The sequence below is a fragment of the Pleurodeles waltl genome, chromosome 5, assembly GCF_031143425.1.
Source record: "Pleurodeles waltl isolate 20211129_DDA chromosome 5, aPleWal1.hap1.20221129, whole genome shotgun sequence".
Taxonomy (NCBI): Eukaryota; Metazoa; Chordata; class Amphibia; order Caudata; family Salamandridae; genus Pleurodeles; species Pleurodeles waltl.
Genome location: NC_090444.1, coordinates 1,202,737,490 through 1,202,757,519, shown reverse-complemented (window position 1 = coordinate 1,202,757,519; position 20,030 = coordinate 1,202,737,490). Strand labels below are relative to the sequence as shown.

Genomic DNA, 20,030 nt, shown 5'->3' with positions numbered 1-20,030 from the left:
TCATATATGGTACGAAGATGGGGGTTACCCAAACTGTGCAAATTGTCCAGTAGGACTGCAAGGTGGGTTTCTGCACTAACCCCATGTTGAGTTTCAGGCCCAAAAATATCTTCAACTCTGCCAGCGAAGTGGCACTGGCGTGCCTTAGAGCGGGGCACTAGAGTGCCTCCACACTCCCTCAGAAATTGTACTGGACTCATATTTGTTTGCTGCACAATTTGCTGAAGGAAGTCACCATCCAAAAATAGATAGATGTAGTCGACAGGCAAAAAGTTGGCCGTATCAACTTTACATCCAGTGCCACCAGTAAAAGGTGGAATTTGGGGCTGAAGTAAATTGGGAGTTGCCAAGAAAGCACTTTCTCTGTGCTTGCCGCCGCACGCACCTGCTCTCTGGGTTGGGCTAAACCGCTGTTGTCCCACTGCACAGACTGTGCTTGCGAAAGGACAGCATGACTGTCCTCATCGTCTCCCTAAGAATCACTGGAAAAGGTGTAGTCAGATGGGACTCCTTCGACTGAAAAATCACTCGCAGATTCTGCCCCATTGTCCTCTTCCCTCAGATGCTGTCTCAGTCTCAGTATCTGATTCTGCCCCAGAGCTGTCTACCATAACCCGAGTTATAGCTCCAGCAGCAGTAATCCAACAAGACGCCATCTCTGCTACTGGCTAAACTGTCCCTCTAAAGCACTAGCCTACGTAGAAGGCAGGTAAGGTCACAAAATTGCTTGTGGGTGTGATATGTGCAACACTAAATGTCAAGTAACTTTACCTTCGCTTCTTCACTGAATCAGCAGATTCTCTGAAGACCTCTGTTAAAAAAAATAAAATAAAAAAAAAAGCACTATTACTTAACCTTACCACATACCCATCATCACAGCCTTTACTGCTAGTGGCACCCAGTGCGACAGTCACTTTTGGTGCTCCCTTCCTTGACCTCCTCCTCTAATTCCCTCACTACCAACCAGCAAAGCATGTCCCTCATCTCTCCATAGCCCCCCTTGCACATACATTTCATTTGTTGTAAAGCACAGGTAGCGCCTGGCTTTACTAATCCACTCTGATAAATACATATCTTTCCTTTCCAGCAGGCATATAAACCATCTGCCCTACTTTTAAGCAACACACACACTCTTACACTTTTTTTTTTATTTTCTTTTTCATGTGTGCTTTCCCTGGCGCCAATTTATGGGGTCTGTCCCTGTCAGGAGGGCTGACCCCAAAATTTTCATTTTATTTTAAATATAACACATATGAATGTTTTCCATGAAAGGCAAAGTACTTGGCAGTGCGAGTTGTTGGCCACCTATAATAGTATTTAACCTAATTTGCGTGAAATGGAAAACGAATTCTGAATTATGTTGTGACAACAGTGATCTTTTTGTTTTTATACCTAGAGGCAAACGGCAGTAGCTGTGTAAATAAAACGGATGTTTCAAATAACTGTACTGTTATTGATGAAGTTTCACAATGTTCTGGTAAGTTATAGATTTATACTATTCCAAGATCGATTACGTTTGTTTCGTTTCGCCATAGGCAATTGCTGGAAAGGCACTTACAACTGGCTTACTGTGTTATCAAGTACAAAGCATTTTTCCTGTCTGGCATTTTCTGAGTTGTTTTTGCATACTTGCGGCAGAGGGTTTACCATCATACCAATGTTTTAAAATTCAAAATACATAAAAAAAAATTCAACTATTTAAAAGGGTAGCTGAATTCATGAGACCAAAAACATTTTTTTTTAATCATAAAAGAGCTACCATTTTGGCTCTGGCTAAGGTTGTTGACCTCATGTTAGCAGTTCTTTACAAAAGCGTACAATAAGTACTAGTAGTATAGAGTGGGCTTTGGATCACACCTTCAGCCGTTTACGATCATGTGTTTTACTTATTTTTTTTCTTTACCATTGCTTGCAGAACTGTCTGATGGAATTTAAAAGATGGTTACGTTGTCCCATTTGTGCAGAGACAGTTCTTGCTTGGATAACAGCTGGGGGGGGGAAGAATTTTGACACCCTCGTTCATGCTCGTGAACAAAATGAGGCAGCAGGGGACCTTTTGTGTTGGTTGATAAAATCAGAGCAGTGATTAGCCTCTGAATACAAACATATCTGATAGACTTCTAGCTGAAGATTCCTTACCTTTGAATTTCCCAGGCATCAGACTGGATCCAGAAATTTTTGCGTGAGCAGTAGCTCTGCGCACTGTCGGGTGGCTTTGTTCGGTTCTGTGCGTCAGCAGCCCCGGAAGTGACGTCCTGGTCACCAGTTATAGGTGCCACCCAGGCACGCGGATGTCAATTATTTTATTTCTGCACTGGTTTGCGCTGATCTTGAGAAGTTACCCATCTGTCGCTTTTTGATTATTTATTTTTATTTAGGTATTTTTTTGGAAGTGTTGAGGATGACTTTGAGGCAGACAGCTTTTAAACAGTGTAGGGCATGTCACTACGTCATGACGGTTGCATACCCCTATCTGTTCTATTTATAGTGTATCGAGCGCGACCACGACTCAAGTTAGTGCTCGTACTGTTGGGCCATGGTGCCAAAAACTTTGAGGTGAGGTCCCTAAAGCTGATTTTGGGCTGGCGGTCAGTGCCATCAAGCGCAACTCCTAGGATGTCTTGGCCCCATCGAGGAGACATTTGCGGGACTGCTCCAGGAGTCCCAAGTCGTCTTCATCGCACTCAAGGCCCTCGGGACTCTCAGGGAAGAGGCACAAGAAAAAGAAGTCTAAATGAACTTTGACTTCACCTCATCCGTCGGCTGTTGCAACGAGTGAGGAACATATGCGTTCCAGGCAGGGATCTGCAGGGCAGTTGCCTGGTCTGACTTCGCTCCTCCCCCATTTCCAGGAGCCAGTGCAAACCCTGCTCAGTTGAAAGACTTCTGTAAGGACATGTGCCTCGTGTTTGAGCAGGCTGACTCCTCTGCAGCACCTTTGGGCCCCGTGGGGTCGGAGGAGGCCCCATCAGGTTCTGTGCTGACCGCTCCAGCCTCAGCTCTGATGGGGTCTCCCAGATCTGATCTAGATCGGCACCAGTCGTGCCAGCGAGACATTCTCCACTTCTGATCCCGACACTGATACTCCTGGTGCTGCCAGCCCCATTCTCATCCCTGGTGACTGAGTCAGAACGGCATCGATTTGGGCACTGGCAGAACCAATTGGTCCTAGGTCATTGCTTCAGTGTTTTCTGCAGTAGCACGGGGAAGAGTGGGAGGGGTCACTGAATCCTTCAGAATACCAGTTAGAGACCCCCAACTTCCTTGGACTGGTATAAAGAACTAGGAGATGCCACTGTACTGGACACCTCCCCAGATACTGGCTTGCTCTCTCCTCTCACAGTAGCTATGGAGGAGGGAGCGTCTTATGCAGTGGTGGTGAAGAGGGTAAGCAGAGATCATTGGTCTCGAACTTCAATCTGTGGGGGTCAACACTAACCTGTTGATGGACGTGCTTCAGCCTGGGGCATTCTCATCCAAACCCCTATTACACTTTAATGAAGCACTTACTGATGTCTTGCTGGGAACTTGGTCCAAGCCCAGCACAGGGGCTCTTGGAAATAGGACAATTGCCCACCAACATTGCCCAGCCCTGGGTAATTCTAGTTTTCTCACCCAACACCCCACCCCTGAGAGCTTGGTAGTCCAAGCCTCAACTTCCCACGGCGCGTTCCCTGCTGCTCCCCCGGGCAAGGAATCAAAGAGGCTGGATAGCTTAGGCAAGAAAATGTTTTCTTCTGGCAGCCTAGCATTGTGGTCAGTGAACACTGCCTGCCTGTTGGGCCGTTATTCCCATACCTTGTGCGATACGGTTGCGCAAGTGCTGCCACAGGTCCCGGAGAAAATACATACAATCCTCTCCCAAGCAGTGAAGGATGGTAGAGATGCAGCGAAGTTCAATATTAGGTGTGGTTTGGACATAATCTGACTTGCTGGGCGGAGTGGTTTTGTCAACAGTGGCCTTACGGCACCATGCCTGGCTGAGAACATCTGGCTTTTTGGGGGATGTCCAAGCCAACCTCATGGACATGCCCTTCGGGACTCATCTCTTCGGAGCATAGGCCGATTTGGCGCTGGTGCGTTTCAAAGACTCGTAGGCTACGGCGAAGTCATTGGCTTCTTAGTGGCACCTCACCCCCAGTCTGCCTTTTGCCCCTTTCGTGGCTAGTGAAGGGGCATGCTACCACGCCAACCCTATGCCAGCCACCATCCAGCGCAAGCTTCCCAAGCTGTGAGAGGATGTGGAGAATCTGGACCCCTGTCAGTTTGGTAGTCAGACGTTGTACGCCACCAACCCCCCCGGCAGCTGCAGCTTCTGAGCCCTCCTTTTCTGGTTTTGCAAGTCCACGGGTGCCCCATTGGAGGGAGAATCCAACATCATCTCATCTCCTCCATTGGTAGTCCAAAGCATCGGACAAATGGGTCTTGCTGATCATCCAGAGGGGCTACTCCCTCCCTTTCCAATCTTTTCTTACCCCTATACTGCCAAAGCAAGAATGAGAGAAGAATCCTATGACCTTGCTCTGAGAGGAAGTTATAGCTCTCCTGGCCGATGGGGCTATAGAAAATGTTTTGATATCAGAAGTAGGTAGTAGTTGTTGTTCCCGCTACTTTCTGATACCTAAAAAGACCAAGGGTCTTCGCCCTGTTCTAGATCTGCGAACCATAAATCTCTTCGTCAAAAAGGAGAAATTTAAGATGCTCACTTTGGCTCAGGTCTTCAATGCCCTAGACAAAGTAGACTGGCTGATTGCGTTGGACTTGCACGATGCGTATTTTCAAATCCCCATCCAGCCTGCCCACGGGCGTTACCTGCGGTTCAAGATAGACCACAAGCACTTTCAATTCACCCAGCTCTCCTTTGGCCTCACCAACGCCCCTCTGATGTTCATAAAGCTGACTGTGGTGGTCGTAGCTCATTTTCACAGGTTGGGGGGCTTCAGTCTTCCCCTACCTTGACAACTGGCTTTTGCAGGTGGGTTTGCCCCAGGCCATTGTCGTCCCACCTTCCCTACAGTGGACCTCCTGCGTTCGCTATAAACGTGCCATAATCACACCAGACTCTTTCTCAGATGCTCCCTTTCATTAGAGCTATTCTGGGCACGGTGCAGTTTCAGGATTATACTCCAGAGCAGCAAGTCCAGGATATTCAGGTTATGATACCGATGTTTCAGCCTCTGTCCTGGATTTCAGTGAGAATGACTCTAAGGCTGCTATGGGTCATGGCATCCTGCTGATGAATCATGCCAGATGGCATATGCGGGCTAGGACTTGAAGTTTCAATGGGCTCAGCATCAGGAGAATCTCCGCGACATGGTCTAGATCTCAGAGGGAACTGCAGAGGATCTGCAGTGGTGGCTCACGAACTTCGATTGGGTCAAAGGCAGACTCCTCTCCCATCCCCAACCAGATCTGACAGTAGTGACAGATGAGTCACTCCTGGGATGGAGCAGCCATATGGAAGAGGTGGAGATCAGAGGACTCTGGTCTTGGGCGGAATCCGGACTCCACATCTACTTGTTGGAGCTCCCTGCGATCCGGCTAGTATTGGCGCAGGTGTTAACGAACAACACCACCACCATGTGCTATTGCAACAAGCAGGGTGGAGTGGGGTTGTAGGCACTTTGTCAAGAGCCCCTGCCCCTCTGGATGTGGCTGCAGCAGCAGGGCATAATCCTGGTGGATGAACCCCTGGCAGGTTCTGTGAATGCCAGGGCAGACTAACTCAGCTGTCTAGCAGATCACAAGTGGTGTCTCCGTTCAGAGGTGGCGGAAGAACTTTTTCAGCAGTTAGGAGACCCTTGGTTAGATTTGTTCGCCTCCGAAGAGAATGCGCAATGTCAGCAGTTTTGCGCATTGGAGTTTCCAAGATGGCTATCGCTCAGAGGCGCTTTTCGTTTCGAGTGAAGCTCAGGCCTCCTGTACACCTTTCCACCCATAACACTTCTGCCCAGGGTTCTCAAGAAGATGAGGAACAACCAGGCCCAAGGCATTCATGTGGCTCTGGACTAGGCACAGAGTCTGGTATCCCTAGTTTCTGAAAATGAGCATCGATCCTTGGATCAGGCTGCCCCTTTGGGAGGATCCTCTGTTGGAGCAACAGGTGAATTTTACACCTGAACCTGTCAACTCCTTGCCTCTTTGTGTGGAGATTGAATGGTGACAGTTTGATAGATTTTGATCTTCCTCCCGAAGTCTTTGAAGTTATCTCGGCCGCCAGGTGACCCTCCACCAAAATGGTATACGCTTGCTGTTAGAAAAATTAGTAAAATATTGTACAGAAAAGCCTCACTTTCTGATATGCTCTGGGCACTTTTAAGGATTATCTCCCTGCTCTTACCAACCCTCTATTATTTAAGTCCACTATTGTAAATAGGCCTTTGAAAGGGCTTGACCATATGTTTCCTCCATCGCCCTTCACCATGCCTCAGTGGGACCTGAACCTGGTTTTCACGTACCTTATGTGTTCTCCTTTCGAGCCACTGCGTAATTGTACCCGCCGGTTGCTTACCATCAAGACAGCCTTTCTAGTGGCATTGGCATTTACCTGGACGGTGCGTGAGCTGCAGTCTGTATCATCCAAGCCTCCCTATCTTACTGTGTTCTCTGGCAAGGGGGTGCTTCGCATGAGGGGCGATTTCCTTCCAAAAGTAGTGATTCAATTCGGGACAGTCAGTCACCCTTCCCACCTTTTACACTCCTTCGTGTCCCTCTGAAGAATTGGAGTGACTCCACCTTCTTGACTCAAAAATAATTTTTACCTTGACCACACAAAAGAGTTCCAAGTGAACGACCAACTCTTTGTGGGCTATGCAGGAGCGAAAAAAGGTCAGGCAGTACAGAAACGAACCATTTCATGCTATGTTGTTCTCTGTATCAAGATCTGCTATGGCCTGGCTAAAAAGCAGCGTCCTGAGGGCGTAAGGGCCCATTCCACCAGAGGAAAAGCTGCACCACAGCGTTAGCTTGCGGAGTCCCTGTCCTGGACATTTTGCCAGGCAGCAACATGGGCATCTCTGCATACATTTGCCAAACACTACTGCCTGGACAGTCCAGTCTGTAGGGATGGGCATTATGCCTGTTTGGTGCTGCAGGACTTTCTAGTTCACAAAATGTGTCTGCATACGACCACCAGGAGGATATGGCTTGGGTATCGAGTCAGAGGTAAGGAATCTGCAGCTAGAAGTCTCTATCAGAAAGACAAGTTTCTTTCCTTCTGTAACGCATTATTTGGGAGAGACAATATCTAGCTAGAGATTCCTTATAGACCCACCCATATCTCCCCGCTCTGCGGACAGATTTCTAGAGCTAGGGTTGTTCCCCTTTCAGGGCCCTAGATTTGGCACACATGTATCAGTTCACTTAATGGCACTGGGCTGCTGCTGTTGATAGTCGGGAAAAGTAACTGAGGTCTGCGCATCTGGGTGACATCTATATAGGTGACAGCAAAGTGACTTCTGGTGCCAGTGATGATGCGTGGAACCGAGCAAAGCCACCTGATGGCACGCAGGGATGCTGCTCACGCAAAAGTTTCCGGGTCTATTTTGACAGCTGGGAAATTCAAAGGTAAGGGATCTGCAGCTAGATATTGTCTCTACCAGATAATATGTTATCGAAGGTAAGTAACTTGTTCTTCTGCATCGCTCTGAGATCAACTGTATCACTCGAAAGAGCGACCGGATCATTTTAAAAAATGATTAAGAGCTCTTCAGCCTGAATCTCTGGAGCCAAGCGAGAGGGACACTGTTCATGGTCTTAAAGCAGGCAGCTCCGTGTGTCTCCGAAGAGTGGCACCTTGGGCCCAGCTCACCAGTACCAAAAGCCGGCCCTGCATTTGTGTTCTTGTGGATCAAGTAAAATCCTTTTATTAAACCGCAGGACATAAAATGTAGTTTGTGTTGAAAGCTGGCATGTGTGTTCTTGGATATATATACTTTGCTGACACCCAAACATTTAAATTGCTGGTTTATGGCTTTTTGTTTAGGAAATTCTTGATTTTTGGATGCCTTAAACATAAAGACAGTGCAATTCATTGTGCATGCTCATTGAATTTACTTTTCTGTCATCATATGTTGTTTGATTTACATTTTTTGTGTTCTTGGTTTCCAGATGTTAGCACGTAGGCTTTATAAAAGATACCACAAAAATGCTGGTTTTCTGTCAGTGTTTTCTGCTATTTAATATTTTACACTGTATGCTTTTTAATTTTGCCACTTACAGTGAGAACATCATCTGACTCATTTTTGTGAAAGTCTTCTTTGATGGTACAGCTTAACTCTACATATTGTTGTAGCCCAGGATAATACTTCGGTATGAGATTTTCTTTCTAGGAGAACACTCAAGTCGCCCCACTTCTATCGACTACTTCCACCTAACAAAGAGCCGGACTTAATAGCTTTTCTAATGCATGTTACAACATCTAGTCACTCTGCTTTCATGACTGAATATTCAAATTAGCAAGATAATTCAAAATGCTATTCTTCAATGTAACTCACAGCTCATAGGTTGCACAGTGTCATCTGTAAGACTACATACAGACAAGGAGGTACTGTTACTTATGGGTTCCAGTAGAGTGGCCCCCTTGTCTGAATGTAGTCTTGGGAATGATCCTGACCACTGAACCAACCCCGTCCCTGAATTGACCATCTCCTCCCTCTGTGACATGTGGTTAGACATTTCACTCTTCTGTCATCGTCATATCTAGCATTTTCAATACCTGTTGTCATCTCTGGCTTCACTTTATCATTTAGAGGTAGTTATGTATCGATTATGATTATCCTGGGACTTTTGAATTAGCAATTATCTAGTACTTGGTGCTGTCATTATTCGAACATTGCTCTTACTTTAGTTGATCTTGATATTCTCATCAAAATAGTATTCTACTATAAGAAGTTATGTAGCCAGCCAGTCTCTTTTGAATTCAGTAGATATTTCTGTGAGGAGCCAAGTTTTGCAGGTAATACAGATTTCCTTATTTAAAATTACGAGTATCAGAAAAACTTTGTATTTCAGACCAACCTTTCAAGAACATATTCCACTGGCACATGGAACCCAGATGTGAAGCTTTCTTGATTTACACGGTCTGCCTTTCAGTAGTGATCTGTTTTTGGCAGGCCCTAACAGGTCAAAATTCCTCTGAGCATTTCGTAATTGGTAGCTCATTTGTACACCTTCTCAGTATGTCTTTTTGTGATCTTGCACACCTGATGGATGCATCATCTTGAAACTGAGGTGCTATTTTGGCTAGAGTCCTTGACTTGCATCCCCTTTGTTTATTGAAGTAGTACCTCATTCTTTAATTGTCTGTACAAAGAATTCCTCATCCTTCAGAACTGGAAAAACTTATTTCAAAGCTGGATTCACTGCCCAAAATTCTGATATGTTTCCAATGTGACCCTTCTTTTTGAGACCATTGGAATTTTCAAATCCACAAAATGAGCAATAGAGGTGTATGTGACAAGTTTGTCACACGAGATTCCTGCAATGGAACTTATTTTACGAGATTTATCTAGTTTGTTCATCGTGCAAGGACTATAGTGAATCTTCCAGCAGCATCAGCCTGTGTCCTTATCTCTTTGAAGGCTAACACGTTGGTGCTACAGATGTTCCTGCAGTGGCCACATGTAGTTAGGTAGGTGGAAACTTCCAAATGCAGGAAGCCATTGATCCCAGAAATTAAAATATTTTTCTCAATGATGGATCCTTGGTGGAAGATAGCATCTTGCACTTCACCTGCTTGGATAATAACCTCTCCTCTTAAGGAGTCACATTTGCAGGACTTTATTTTATTGATCCCAGACTTTGAAGTCTTTGTGGTAGAAGTTGTTTGGACTTTTCAAAGCACCCTTGGTCAAACTTTCCACTGTTGTATTGTAGTCTTTAGAACGCTTGAGTTAATTGTGTTTCAGAAACTAGCCTTGATATGGGCAGTCATAAAGAAGGAGAAAAGCCCCCCCACACTCCCAGTAAGTGTGAAGAAAATCTTCCACTGCCTCCCCATATCAGACAGGCTGCGGTTATCTCTTCTGTTGGTTGTCCATTCACCCTCATTGCATCCTGTACCTCCTCCACACTCCTGCCATCCACCCCTCCCGGGTTGCCCTCCCACTTTTCCCACAATTTTTTAAAAAGAGTCCAGGGTGGTATTCACTAAGGACTTCTAGGTAAGGGAGACGCAACCTTTATTAGGAAGGAGAGCCTTCATTAGTTTCGCCTCCAGCAGGCTAGAATGTCGTCGCACCCTCGCAGGTATATTCTAAAGGCATGGCACAGCTGCAGAAACTTGTAAAATTGGGACTTTTCCAGCTTAAGGTTATCTTGAAGTTGGGTGAATGACTTCATATCTGTAGCTATCAGAACACGACCTAGGATAGTAATCCCGAGGGAGGCTCAACCATGGAGAAACATCTGGAATGGATGTTCCACTGCACAGAGGTGTCTGCCCACCCAGCACCGGTCTGAGTGAGGATGTCCATATTTTCAGTACTGCACTTGTCAGGGGCGCAGTGACAACCGGCCTCTGTATGTGGTGAAGCTGGAAGTGACTCCCCATCAGCCACCTATCCAGCGCTATGTTAGGTTGTCCAGAGGCCCTTATATCAAATCGTTGAGGACCAGGAGTTTGGAAGCTCGTTAGGATTGTGAATCAGTCATCATAAATTCACATTGGTCCACCGCAGACATAGTGATGGCTAACGTTAACACCGCCAGTAGTGACTTTCTTAATTCGTTGGGGAAATTTTTGTAGATCAAAAGATCAAAAATGCAGGTTGCCACAAGTTGTTAGGTGAGGTTGTCTGCCCTAGGCAATACATAGGTATCTCGGACATTCACCCCCAAGTAGCGGAATCCCGCTGTTGCCAGCACTGGAATCACACTCTGAGCCCATTCCTGTGTGCCTCCCCTCAGCCTCACTGGAAACTGCTTTCTTACTCCAGTTAACCTTGAGCCCGGAGTATTCCCCAAAAATATCAAGGATCCCTATGATGACAGGTCTAGTAACATGTGGATAGCTGAGATACACGGACAGATCATACGTGTACATGGAATACCCAATCTTAGCAATTCTTGCACCATTTTAAGGACCTTCACATGCGGATCAGTCTCGAATAGCATGCTGTATATGTTTTAAAAATGTATGCACATTGTGATTTTAGTAGCAGGCCCCTTGCTTAGCTGTCAAACCTGCATACCCACAAATTTGTGTGATTCTGTGATGGGTTGAGGAAATATTAGTTCATCTGTAGCATTTACTTACAGTTCTACCTTGAAATTTTGTTATGTGCTCTCGAGCAGTGCCTTGTCATTTTCCATCCAATTATTTTTGTTAAAAGTTGCACTTCAAAAGTGTACGTTGATTTAACTCAGTAAATATAACAATGCCAAACTGCAGTTCTATTCCATGTTTTAATAATACATTTTTAATTCAGGTTTTATTTCAAGTGATGTGTAGACTTCGAACCTTCCAGCCTTTCTGTTGCAATTGGTCTGTATTCCCATCCCTCAAACCTCACCATGCTAGAAGAAATTGTTGCACGCAGGAATGGGGGCACCTTAAAGGATCCTGGCCATAGAAGGGACAGATGTCTCCGACAAGGAATTCTCTTTAGTTTATCACTCGTGTGCCTGTACCCCAAGTATTTGTTACACTCCAGATAGATAACCAAGCTACCCATTTGCTCTCCAGGTGTTCAAGAAATTTGTAGTGTTTTTTTTGTATGAGGTACTACTGGCTTAAAGTGAAATAAACCGTGGCACATGTTAGAAAGTGGGTCTCTAGTTGGCAGTGGTATGCACTCTGTCCAGGTAGGGACCACAGTCCTAGTCAGGGTAAGTCAGTCACACACACAAATTAACCTGTGCTCACCCTCTCGTAGCTTGGCATAGAGCAGGCAGGCTTAATTTAGGAGGCAATATGTAAAGTATTTGTGCAACACTTAAAACAGTGAAAACACCACACAAAAATAAACCACACCAGGTTAGAAAATAGATTTTAATTTTTTAAAACCTTTACCAGTTTTGTTAACAAATAAAACATACAGTAATGAACAGTTCATCAGGTACATATCATTATCAGAAATCGTGTGGAGAAATTCGGAAGGCAATATCAATCATGCATTCTCTTGCATTTCTGTGATTGTCAATCATTCTCCTCATTATGTCCTTTATTCAACCTCTGAATTTGTGGGCTAACCTAGCGTGATCTTGCCACCGTCCCTAAGGTGTTGGAGGTGTCCGCTGTGATCAGGAGTCTGTCACTAAGCCCTCTCCAGAGCTCCATGTCCTCCGCTAGTTTATTGCCCCATCCGCTTAGTTTTAATGAAGTTCCTCCACTAACGCCCATTCCCTGATGTCCCTATGCCAGTGTTGTATGTCGAGAGCTCTTTGCCCTATCTAGGAGATGGCGACCCAACATCTAACAAGTACTAGCGCCAGCTGCAGAAATTTAAAGGGCATCTTTTTACTATTTGGACATCTGATGTTCCCCAGTATGCAATAAGAAGGGGTGGGCTTCAGCGCTATGCTTGTAGCCCTTTTCAAGTCTGCTACTATCTGTGCACTTCAGAGCAGTCCCACGCGAGGTGCAAAAAGCCTGCATCCCTGTCTCCACATCTTGAACAGTTGTTTGACCAAGTCGCGGATATCCTGTGGAGGCCTCTGGGGGCAGAGATAAGTTTGGTGCAGGCAGTTGTAGCGAATTAATTTAAATTGTGCATTGCAGGGTACCGAGTGGGTAAGGCCATTTATACGAGCCCTGTCCACATCACCCAGCTGCCCCTTTGAATCCCGTTCCCAAGCAGCTCGGGACCCTGGATGCTGACAACTCCTGTCTGTTCTCATAGCCCTATATAGTAGTGTGAGCAAGTGGTGGCCTATCCTGCAGGAGATGAGAATTCCCAATGAGTGTGTTGTACCTGGGGCATCTGGGAAAGTGGGCGAAGTCCCCCTTGCTATATCTGCAAGACCAGCGTAATGGCCGTGTCCTAATGCAAATGTGTTGCATGCTTCCTCAAATGAAATAAAGGTCTCGGTGTGCAACAACTGCCCGTTATCCAGTCTTGAGAGGATACTTCCTCTATCAACTGGTGGACTGGTTTTAATATCCAGACCGGTAGATCTCTGTTGAAAGGGACTCTCCAAGTCCTTTTGGGCAAATCTTTGCCAGTTGGCAGCCGTGAGGCGTACTATCTGTGGGACAGTCGGTGGGAAGCCAGCCCCCTCCATTAGGAGTTCAGGATGCTGCTCACTCTGTACTCTTCCCGCCAACAGATGCTTCTCCCAGTTATCCTCTGGGCTCAGCCCCAGGCTGTGTTCCGAAGGTGTGCTGCATAATAATATAAATATAGGCAAGGGACTTCCAATCCCCCCTCTTCGTAATGTCAATTTTAGAGTTCACATGGCTACTCTGCTACGCTTGCCTGCCCACAACAAGAAAATCAACAGGAAGTCTATACGTTTAAAAACCCTCTCTGGGAGGGGGCATAGCGGGTTTTGCAATAACTGAAAGCATTTCTGGAGCAACACCATCTTCTAGATGGCTAATTGTCTCGTTAGCAAGAGGGGCAAAATGTTCCAGAATAAGATGGAGGAGTTGAGCCTTTCCAATACCTTGTCTATATTAAGGCGGAGCTGACTATTTTCAGAGTGTGCCACCATGATACCCAGATATCTGAAGTGCCCAGTTTCCCATCGCAGGATGTAATTCTTCTGACCTGCACCTTAACAATGTTGCGAGCGGAAATAGCAGACTTGCCTCTGTTCAGTCCCAGACCTGAGAGATCCCCAAAATTCTCCAATAGTTGAAGAAGGAGTGCACTGATTCCCAGGGGGGAAGACATATAGAATAAAGCAGCATCTGCCTTGAGTGAAATTATATGTTGGACTTCCCCCACTTGTATTCCCTGTGGGTGTGGTTCTCTATGTGCCCATAATATCATTGGTTCTATTGCCAGCGCAAATAAGAGCAGCAACAGCAGCTGGCATCCCTGCCTCGTTCAGAGTTCCAACGTCCATTCCACAGAACATGTGCTCTCCCACCTTAACCCTTGCCCTAGGCTCGTAATACAGGAGGCGTATCAAAATAAAGTACCGGTGGCCAAAGCCCATTGACCACATGACCTCTGTCAAGTAGCCCCCAGTCCACTGTATCAAATGCATTTTCCAGGACAGTAGCAACAAGTGGCAATTCCTCCTCAAGGTCTTGGACCTTGTGCAATATGTTGGTTAGTCGTCTGAGGTTTATACCTGTGTTTCGTCCTAATATGAAGCCACACAGGTCTTCGTGAACTAGTTGGGCCATGTATGGGATCCAGCATGTCGCTAGTATTTTGCTAAGTATTTTCAGATGTGTGCTAAGTATGGAAATAGGCCTGGTGGCGGCTGGATCAACCTGCTCCCTCCTGGTTTCAAAAGCATGCACATCTCCCCCTTTCCTCATGGATGGTTGAAGGACGTCTATCTTTGGCCTCTAGATAAACTTCTAGTAGCTTCTGAGATATCACCAAGTAGTCTTAATAAAATTCAAGTGAGAAGCTGTCGCTAACTGGTGCTTTTGAGAGCGGGAGGTCTTTCAATGTTGCTCAGAGCTCTTTCTGTGTCAGAGGGGCTTCCAATAGTTCTACCACTAGCGGAGGAAGTTTAGGGATGTTGACCTCTTCTAAGAACCCTGTATATTGTTGTGGCTCTGCTCTAGGTTCAGCTGCTTACACCACTGTAGGTGCTGCTTGAAGGAGTGCAGTTCCTACTCTCGAGGTGACCCTCACACCAACTGGAGTTGAGATGTGCCGCAAGTGGAGGGGGAGTTTCCCTGCACAATACCCAGTCTAGTAATTTGCCCTATTTGTCCCCTTCCCAGTGCAGTCTTTGTCAGTATTCACATAGAGTTTACTTCTCCAGGCGGTCCCATATATCCGCTTTGCAACTGCAGATGTGATATTCCCTATCCTGAATGTCAGCCAGATTAGAATTGTCCGCTTGTGGTTGCGCTAAGTTGGACTCCTCCCAGAGGAGTTTCGCCCACAGTTGTCTTAGACATAGGCTTAGACATGTGCCCCATACCACTGCTTTTAAGGCCTCCTACTCTGTAGACCTTTGTGTCATGGATCCCCAGTTCATCTCCAGGTACCCTGTGAGTGCCTCTGACATAGCCGCCTGACCTGGGTCTTTTAAGATATTGTTTAGCATCCGCCATGTCCTTGTCCCTCTCCTGCCCCCCCGCCATATCCCCCTACAACAGATTGAAAAGTGATCGGATAGGAATCTTGCGAGGTGCCAGCAGTTAGGATTCTGTCCTGCCAGCTGTGCGTGTTGTGGGTCAGTGAGTGACGTGTGTACAGCTTGCACTTGATGCTGTAGCCTCCACGCGTCTTGGAGCCCCAGTTTGTGGGTCACTCTGCGGAGAAACTTTGTCATGTTGGGTTTGGTACCGTCCCTCAGGGTGACCTTCAGCCATATTATTGGGGCCCTCCAAGTCTTGTATCAATAGGTCCTGCATCATATAAAAGAACCCCGGATTTTCTGTATTTGGGGTGTAAGTGTTCAGTAGGGATAATGGCTGCCCTGTAATAAGACATACCACCCCCCACCCAAGTCGGTTTCTGAGAATGTTAGCGAGAAAGTGGTCCTGGGCCCACCTATATCAGAGAGCCTCTAGCATGTGAGGAGTGATATAGCTGATCCACATTTTTTTTTTTGCCAGGTGCTGGGCCCCTACTTCAGTAAGGTGTGTTTCCTTCAAGTATGTTATGTTAATCTTGTCACCTCAGGAATGTGAGAACCCTGTAGCATTTTATATATATGTGCCCAGGCTCCTAACATTCCATGTAAGAATTCTGACAATCACCCAAAATCAATATTTGGAGGTCCTAAGTGTAATGTAGCACCCCCCTGCAAACCCTGAATTCTGTCATCTACATAAAACATATTAACCCTTGAAATGTTCCCAACCCCCCATACCCTCCTACAGCCAAATATATAGTAATTGTCATAAGTGTCCTCACGATGCGTGTGCCAGCACTACCTCCTAAGAGAACTGTGCTCCTGGTCATCCGAGAGCCTTTGGTGCGTCTACTTTGTTTTTCCCCCTCAAGTCTAATGTGTCCTTTATCGGGGAGCTGTGCGGCAGATCTATATGTACTACTAGTCGTAATGAGGGACCAAGGTCTGATTCAGTCTTATTCGTCCACTAATCAACATATGATCTCCTGTTTATGCATTCTTTACATTCGGTAAGACTGGGACCGATCCCTCTGTTGCCCATAAGGTCATCTTCCTGGGCCCCACCCGCAAAACCTCCCATTACCCATGAGGATTCCACGATCCATTTTCAACTGCTACCAGGTGTCGCGTTTGGGGTGGCCGATGAGTCAAGGTCCATAGTAGCCTCCTGGGACGGGGCCTTGTCTCCCTGCTCTCCTGAAGGCTTCTGTGTGGTGTTTTCCTCCTCCCCGAGTGAGTAGGCATGGTGTTAAAGCACATAGCTACATCTTCCCCAAACGTTACCCTTTGGACCCCAGGGGAGTAATGTTCAGATTGAAACCGAGCTTCGTCCATCTGGCAGAGACAGTCTGGGGCTGGTCCTCCAGTTATGTGACTTGTTACCTCTCACCCTAGAGGTCTCAATACTGTCTTGTATCTCAAGCCACTCCCATACTTCCTCTGGGCTGTCTAAGAAATGTGGAGGGAGCATAATTTCTGTTTTAATCCTACAAATGACTTTTGCTGCACCTGAACCAGTTTAGTGTAGTCCGGGTATATAGTTATGGTTATGGTAATGTTGCCACAGCAGGGGGGCATTTGTTCTCTTGCTGCACCAAGGATGCAGTCTCTGTCTTGGTAATTGAAAAATTTGGCTATGATGGCCCTTGATGGCACTCGTGGTGGGGGAGGAGGTATTAGAGCTCTGTGTGACCCAACCACAACGAACAGCTCTAACAGGCCCTTTGGTTTCAACTCCACCCTTATCCCATTTTCTAGGAACAGTTTCATTGATTTCCCTTTGCTTTCTCAGGGAACACCAGCACTCTGATATTACTGCTGCGGGAGCGCCCTTCTGCGTCCTCCGCCCGTCTTGCCAGCTCTGCTGTTTCCATTCTCCTCTGTGCCATCTTTTCTTAAGGACCTTCACTTCTCCCTGTAGTTCAGTAATATTGGTTTCTGCTGACTTGACATTATCTGGCACTTTTCTCAGGTCTGCCCGGAGGCGTTCATGTCCATGGATACTGTCTCAATTTGGTGCTCGAGGGCATTCATGGATCCCTGAATGGCCTCTAATAGTTTCGCCCGCGAAGGCTCTATAGGCCCCTCCAGTGAGTCTTCTGCTTCCATTATTCCAGTTTGGCGTGTAATCCTGTGGGTTGGATGTCTTGGGGTAGTGTATTGGGCGATTGTGTTAGTTACTTCACCCCGATTTTGTTAGTCTTAACCCATGATTCCAGGATTCTGTGTGTGTCGGCCCTATGTGGGTTCCCTGCCTGTGATCTGTAAGGCCTTGTTGCACCCAGGCTTCCATGTTGCTGTGCTGTGCTACTGACAAGTTTGAACTTGGTCTGGCCCGGGGCCCTCTTCCTGTCCTACCTAGGGGACTCTTCATCTCCTGGGTAGCAAGTCAGTCGTTTATTGCTGACTCGCCTTCCAACGATGTACTTTGTGTGCCTAAAGTAAGCAGTTCCTGCTCGTGGATAGCTGAAAGCTGGATTACTACTAGGCCGGTGTTAAATTTACCACTGCCAGGTCAATTAAAGAGCCTCCCATTACCCACTCAGGACCTTACCTTTCCAGCCGCTTGGCCCCTCTGATAAGTATTTGTGGGTAAGGGGTTTGTTAAATGCTGTTGACCTGACTGCAAGCACCAGTCGCCAGAAGGTGCTCTTAGTCATTTTGCCTGCACTCTGGCCCCACAGAGATGCTGAGGTGCGCTGGATCTGCTTCATGCTTCTCCGGGGAGTAACCTCCTATTTAGAGTGGGTTGTGGCTTCTGAACTTGTTGTCCTCCCCTGTGTTCTCGGGGACCTTGGTTTACCATGCCAGTGCGGGCTAAGAGCTTGCTGTTTCCCCCTGTGGTGCATTGTGAAGGCTTTAGCTGTGCCTCTACTGTTCCCTCAGTGGAGTTACCCTCTGTACCACCTGGTCAAGGCTGGTCGGCGAGGTGAGGGCATCACTGGAAGGGGTCTGTCGCATGCTTGCACTCTTCTGCTGGAGGGGGAAACAACCCCCCAGCTGTTCGTCTTGTCGTACTCCCTTTCTGCCTGCAGTGGATTTGCTCTGGAGGCCCCTGGGGAGCAATCTTCCACTTAGCAGCAGTATGACTGTTCACAGGCCCCGCGTACGCTGCAGACTGTCCTACCTGCTGCATGTTACTTGGTTTCCAGTGGCGCCCAGGGAGTGCTCTCATGCCCGCCAGTGGGAGCGGTTGCTGCTGTGATATGAGCGCTTGAGCTGCAGAGGTGGGCTTCAGGAGACATCTTTTTTACAGTGTGTGCTTTCTGGGGGACATCGAGGGTCATCTCCTGCTGTCGCTGCTTTCCGGTTGTACTCTCTCACGCCATGCGGCCTAAACAAGCTTATTCCACCGGGGTCACACCTCCAGTCGGTTGCCAGGCACCAACACCGGACTCCCCTTCTGGTGGGTGGCCTGCCCCTCCTGTGCGCGGCTGTGGGGCCTCTCCAAATTGTTCCGCTGTCCTCTATGCTGCTCTGTGCTTCAGGTCCCTGATTTTGGCCGGTGGAGCTTGTGGGTCCCGATTCCCCTCTAAACGTGCCAGACAGGCTGCTCACGATGCCCCCTGGCCCTGTCAACTGTGTGTTATCAATTTTATGTTTCTTCCTTGGAGGGTTAGGATATTTCAGAATCGTGTAGGATTATTCAGTTAGGCCGGCCAGGCGGTCGGGGGTGGTAGGTCCTGGTGTCTGTTTATAGGCCACACCCCAGAAAAATAGATCTTAATTTAATGAGCAACAGAAGACCAGAGTGACAAACATCGTTAAATAGAAGTCCATTTATGAGTATTTAAAGAATACATGCAAATATAGTGTTTAGTCCCAGTTGGCGCTTTGTTTCTATCTGGTTGCGTTTGACTGGGTCAAATCTGAAAGTTTAGGCTGATTGTGAGGGAGTGCGGGTCAGATATAGGATCCAACCTTGCCCCACTGCAAAATTCCCTTTTAGACGGAGGATGCATCTCCGTCGAAGATTCTTTGCATGGGGAAGAGGTGGTGGTGCATTGGCTTTGATCCCTCTGGATACAGGCTATGTGTTGGTTGTGATCAGTGTGGGAGATGCATGTCGGCAAACCCTTTGCGGTGAAGGCGATGTGACATCATTGAGCCATGCAGCCGGCTAAGCAAAGTCCTCGAGCAGTGATGAGTCGCATTGGAAATTCGTTGGTTCTGACCGGCGCAACAACAGCGATGCGTGAATTTTACAGTTGCAGCACTTTATACCCACTTCCAGGGGCCCAGGACTGGGTTGCCACCACTTGGCAGGGCAGGACTTGCAGCAAGCAAAGTCCAGGGGCTATTGTAGGATGAAGTGGATTCTTTGATGTCCCTGAGACTTCATAACAGCAGGCACTCCTTTGGAGTCAACTTGGTTCTGGGGTTGTAGAGATGCAGGTTCAGTCATCCTCACCCTGGCAAGCCACCAGGCAAGGAAGGCAGAAGGGCAGGCACAGCAGATCAGGAATTCAGCAGAGTGTCAGTCCTTTCAGCACCACAGCAGTCCTTCCTGACAGAATGTCCTCTGGTCCAGAAGTGTACTGAGTTGTTGGTGTCTAAGGTTCACCTCTTATACCTAGTGGTGCCTTTGGAGTGGGGAGAGTTCAAAGTGAGCCCTTTGAAGTGGACAGATTATCTGCCCTGGCTCCAGACTAACTATAGGAGTTATGCAGCATTTTGTGTGGGATCAGGGCACAGCCTATGTGTGTATGTCAGCCGCTCCCTCCAATCCTGCCCAGGATGGCCTATCAACATGCAGATGGCCACTCAGTCCCACCTAAGCACCCTTTTGTATGTGGCTGTCTGAAGGAAATACA

The 20,030-nt window shown here is 47.2% G+C and overlaps 1 protein-coding gene across 2 annotated transcripts in view; it reads left to right on the top strand.

Moving 5' to 3' along the window:
• The window catches only part of CD164 (CD164 molecule), a 240,899-nt gene that overhangs the window by 37,169 nt on the left and 183,700 nt on the right, over positions 1–20,030 (top strand). For both annotated transcript variants that reach the window (XM_069235466.1, XM_069235465.1), the window contains exon 3: positions 1,397–1,477. In XM_069235466.1, the coding sequence (XP_069091567.1) occupies positions 1,397–1,477 (81 nt within the window). The remainder of the gene's footprint in view (positions 1–1,396; positions 1,478–20,030) is intronic.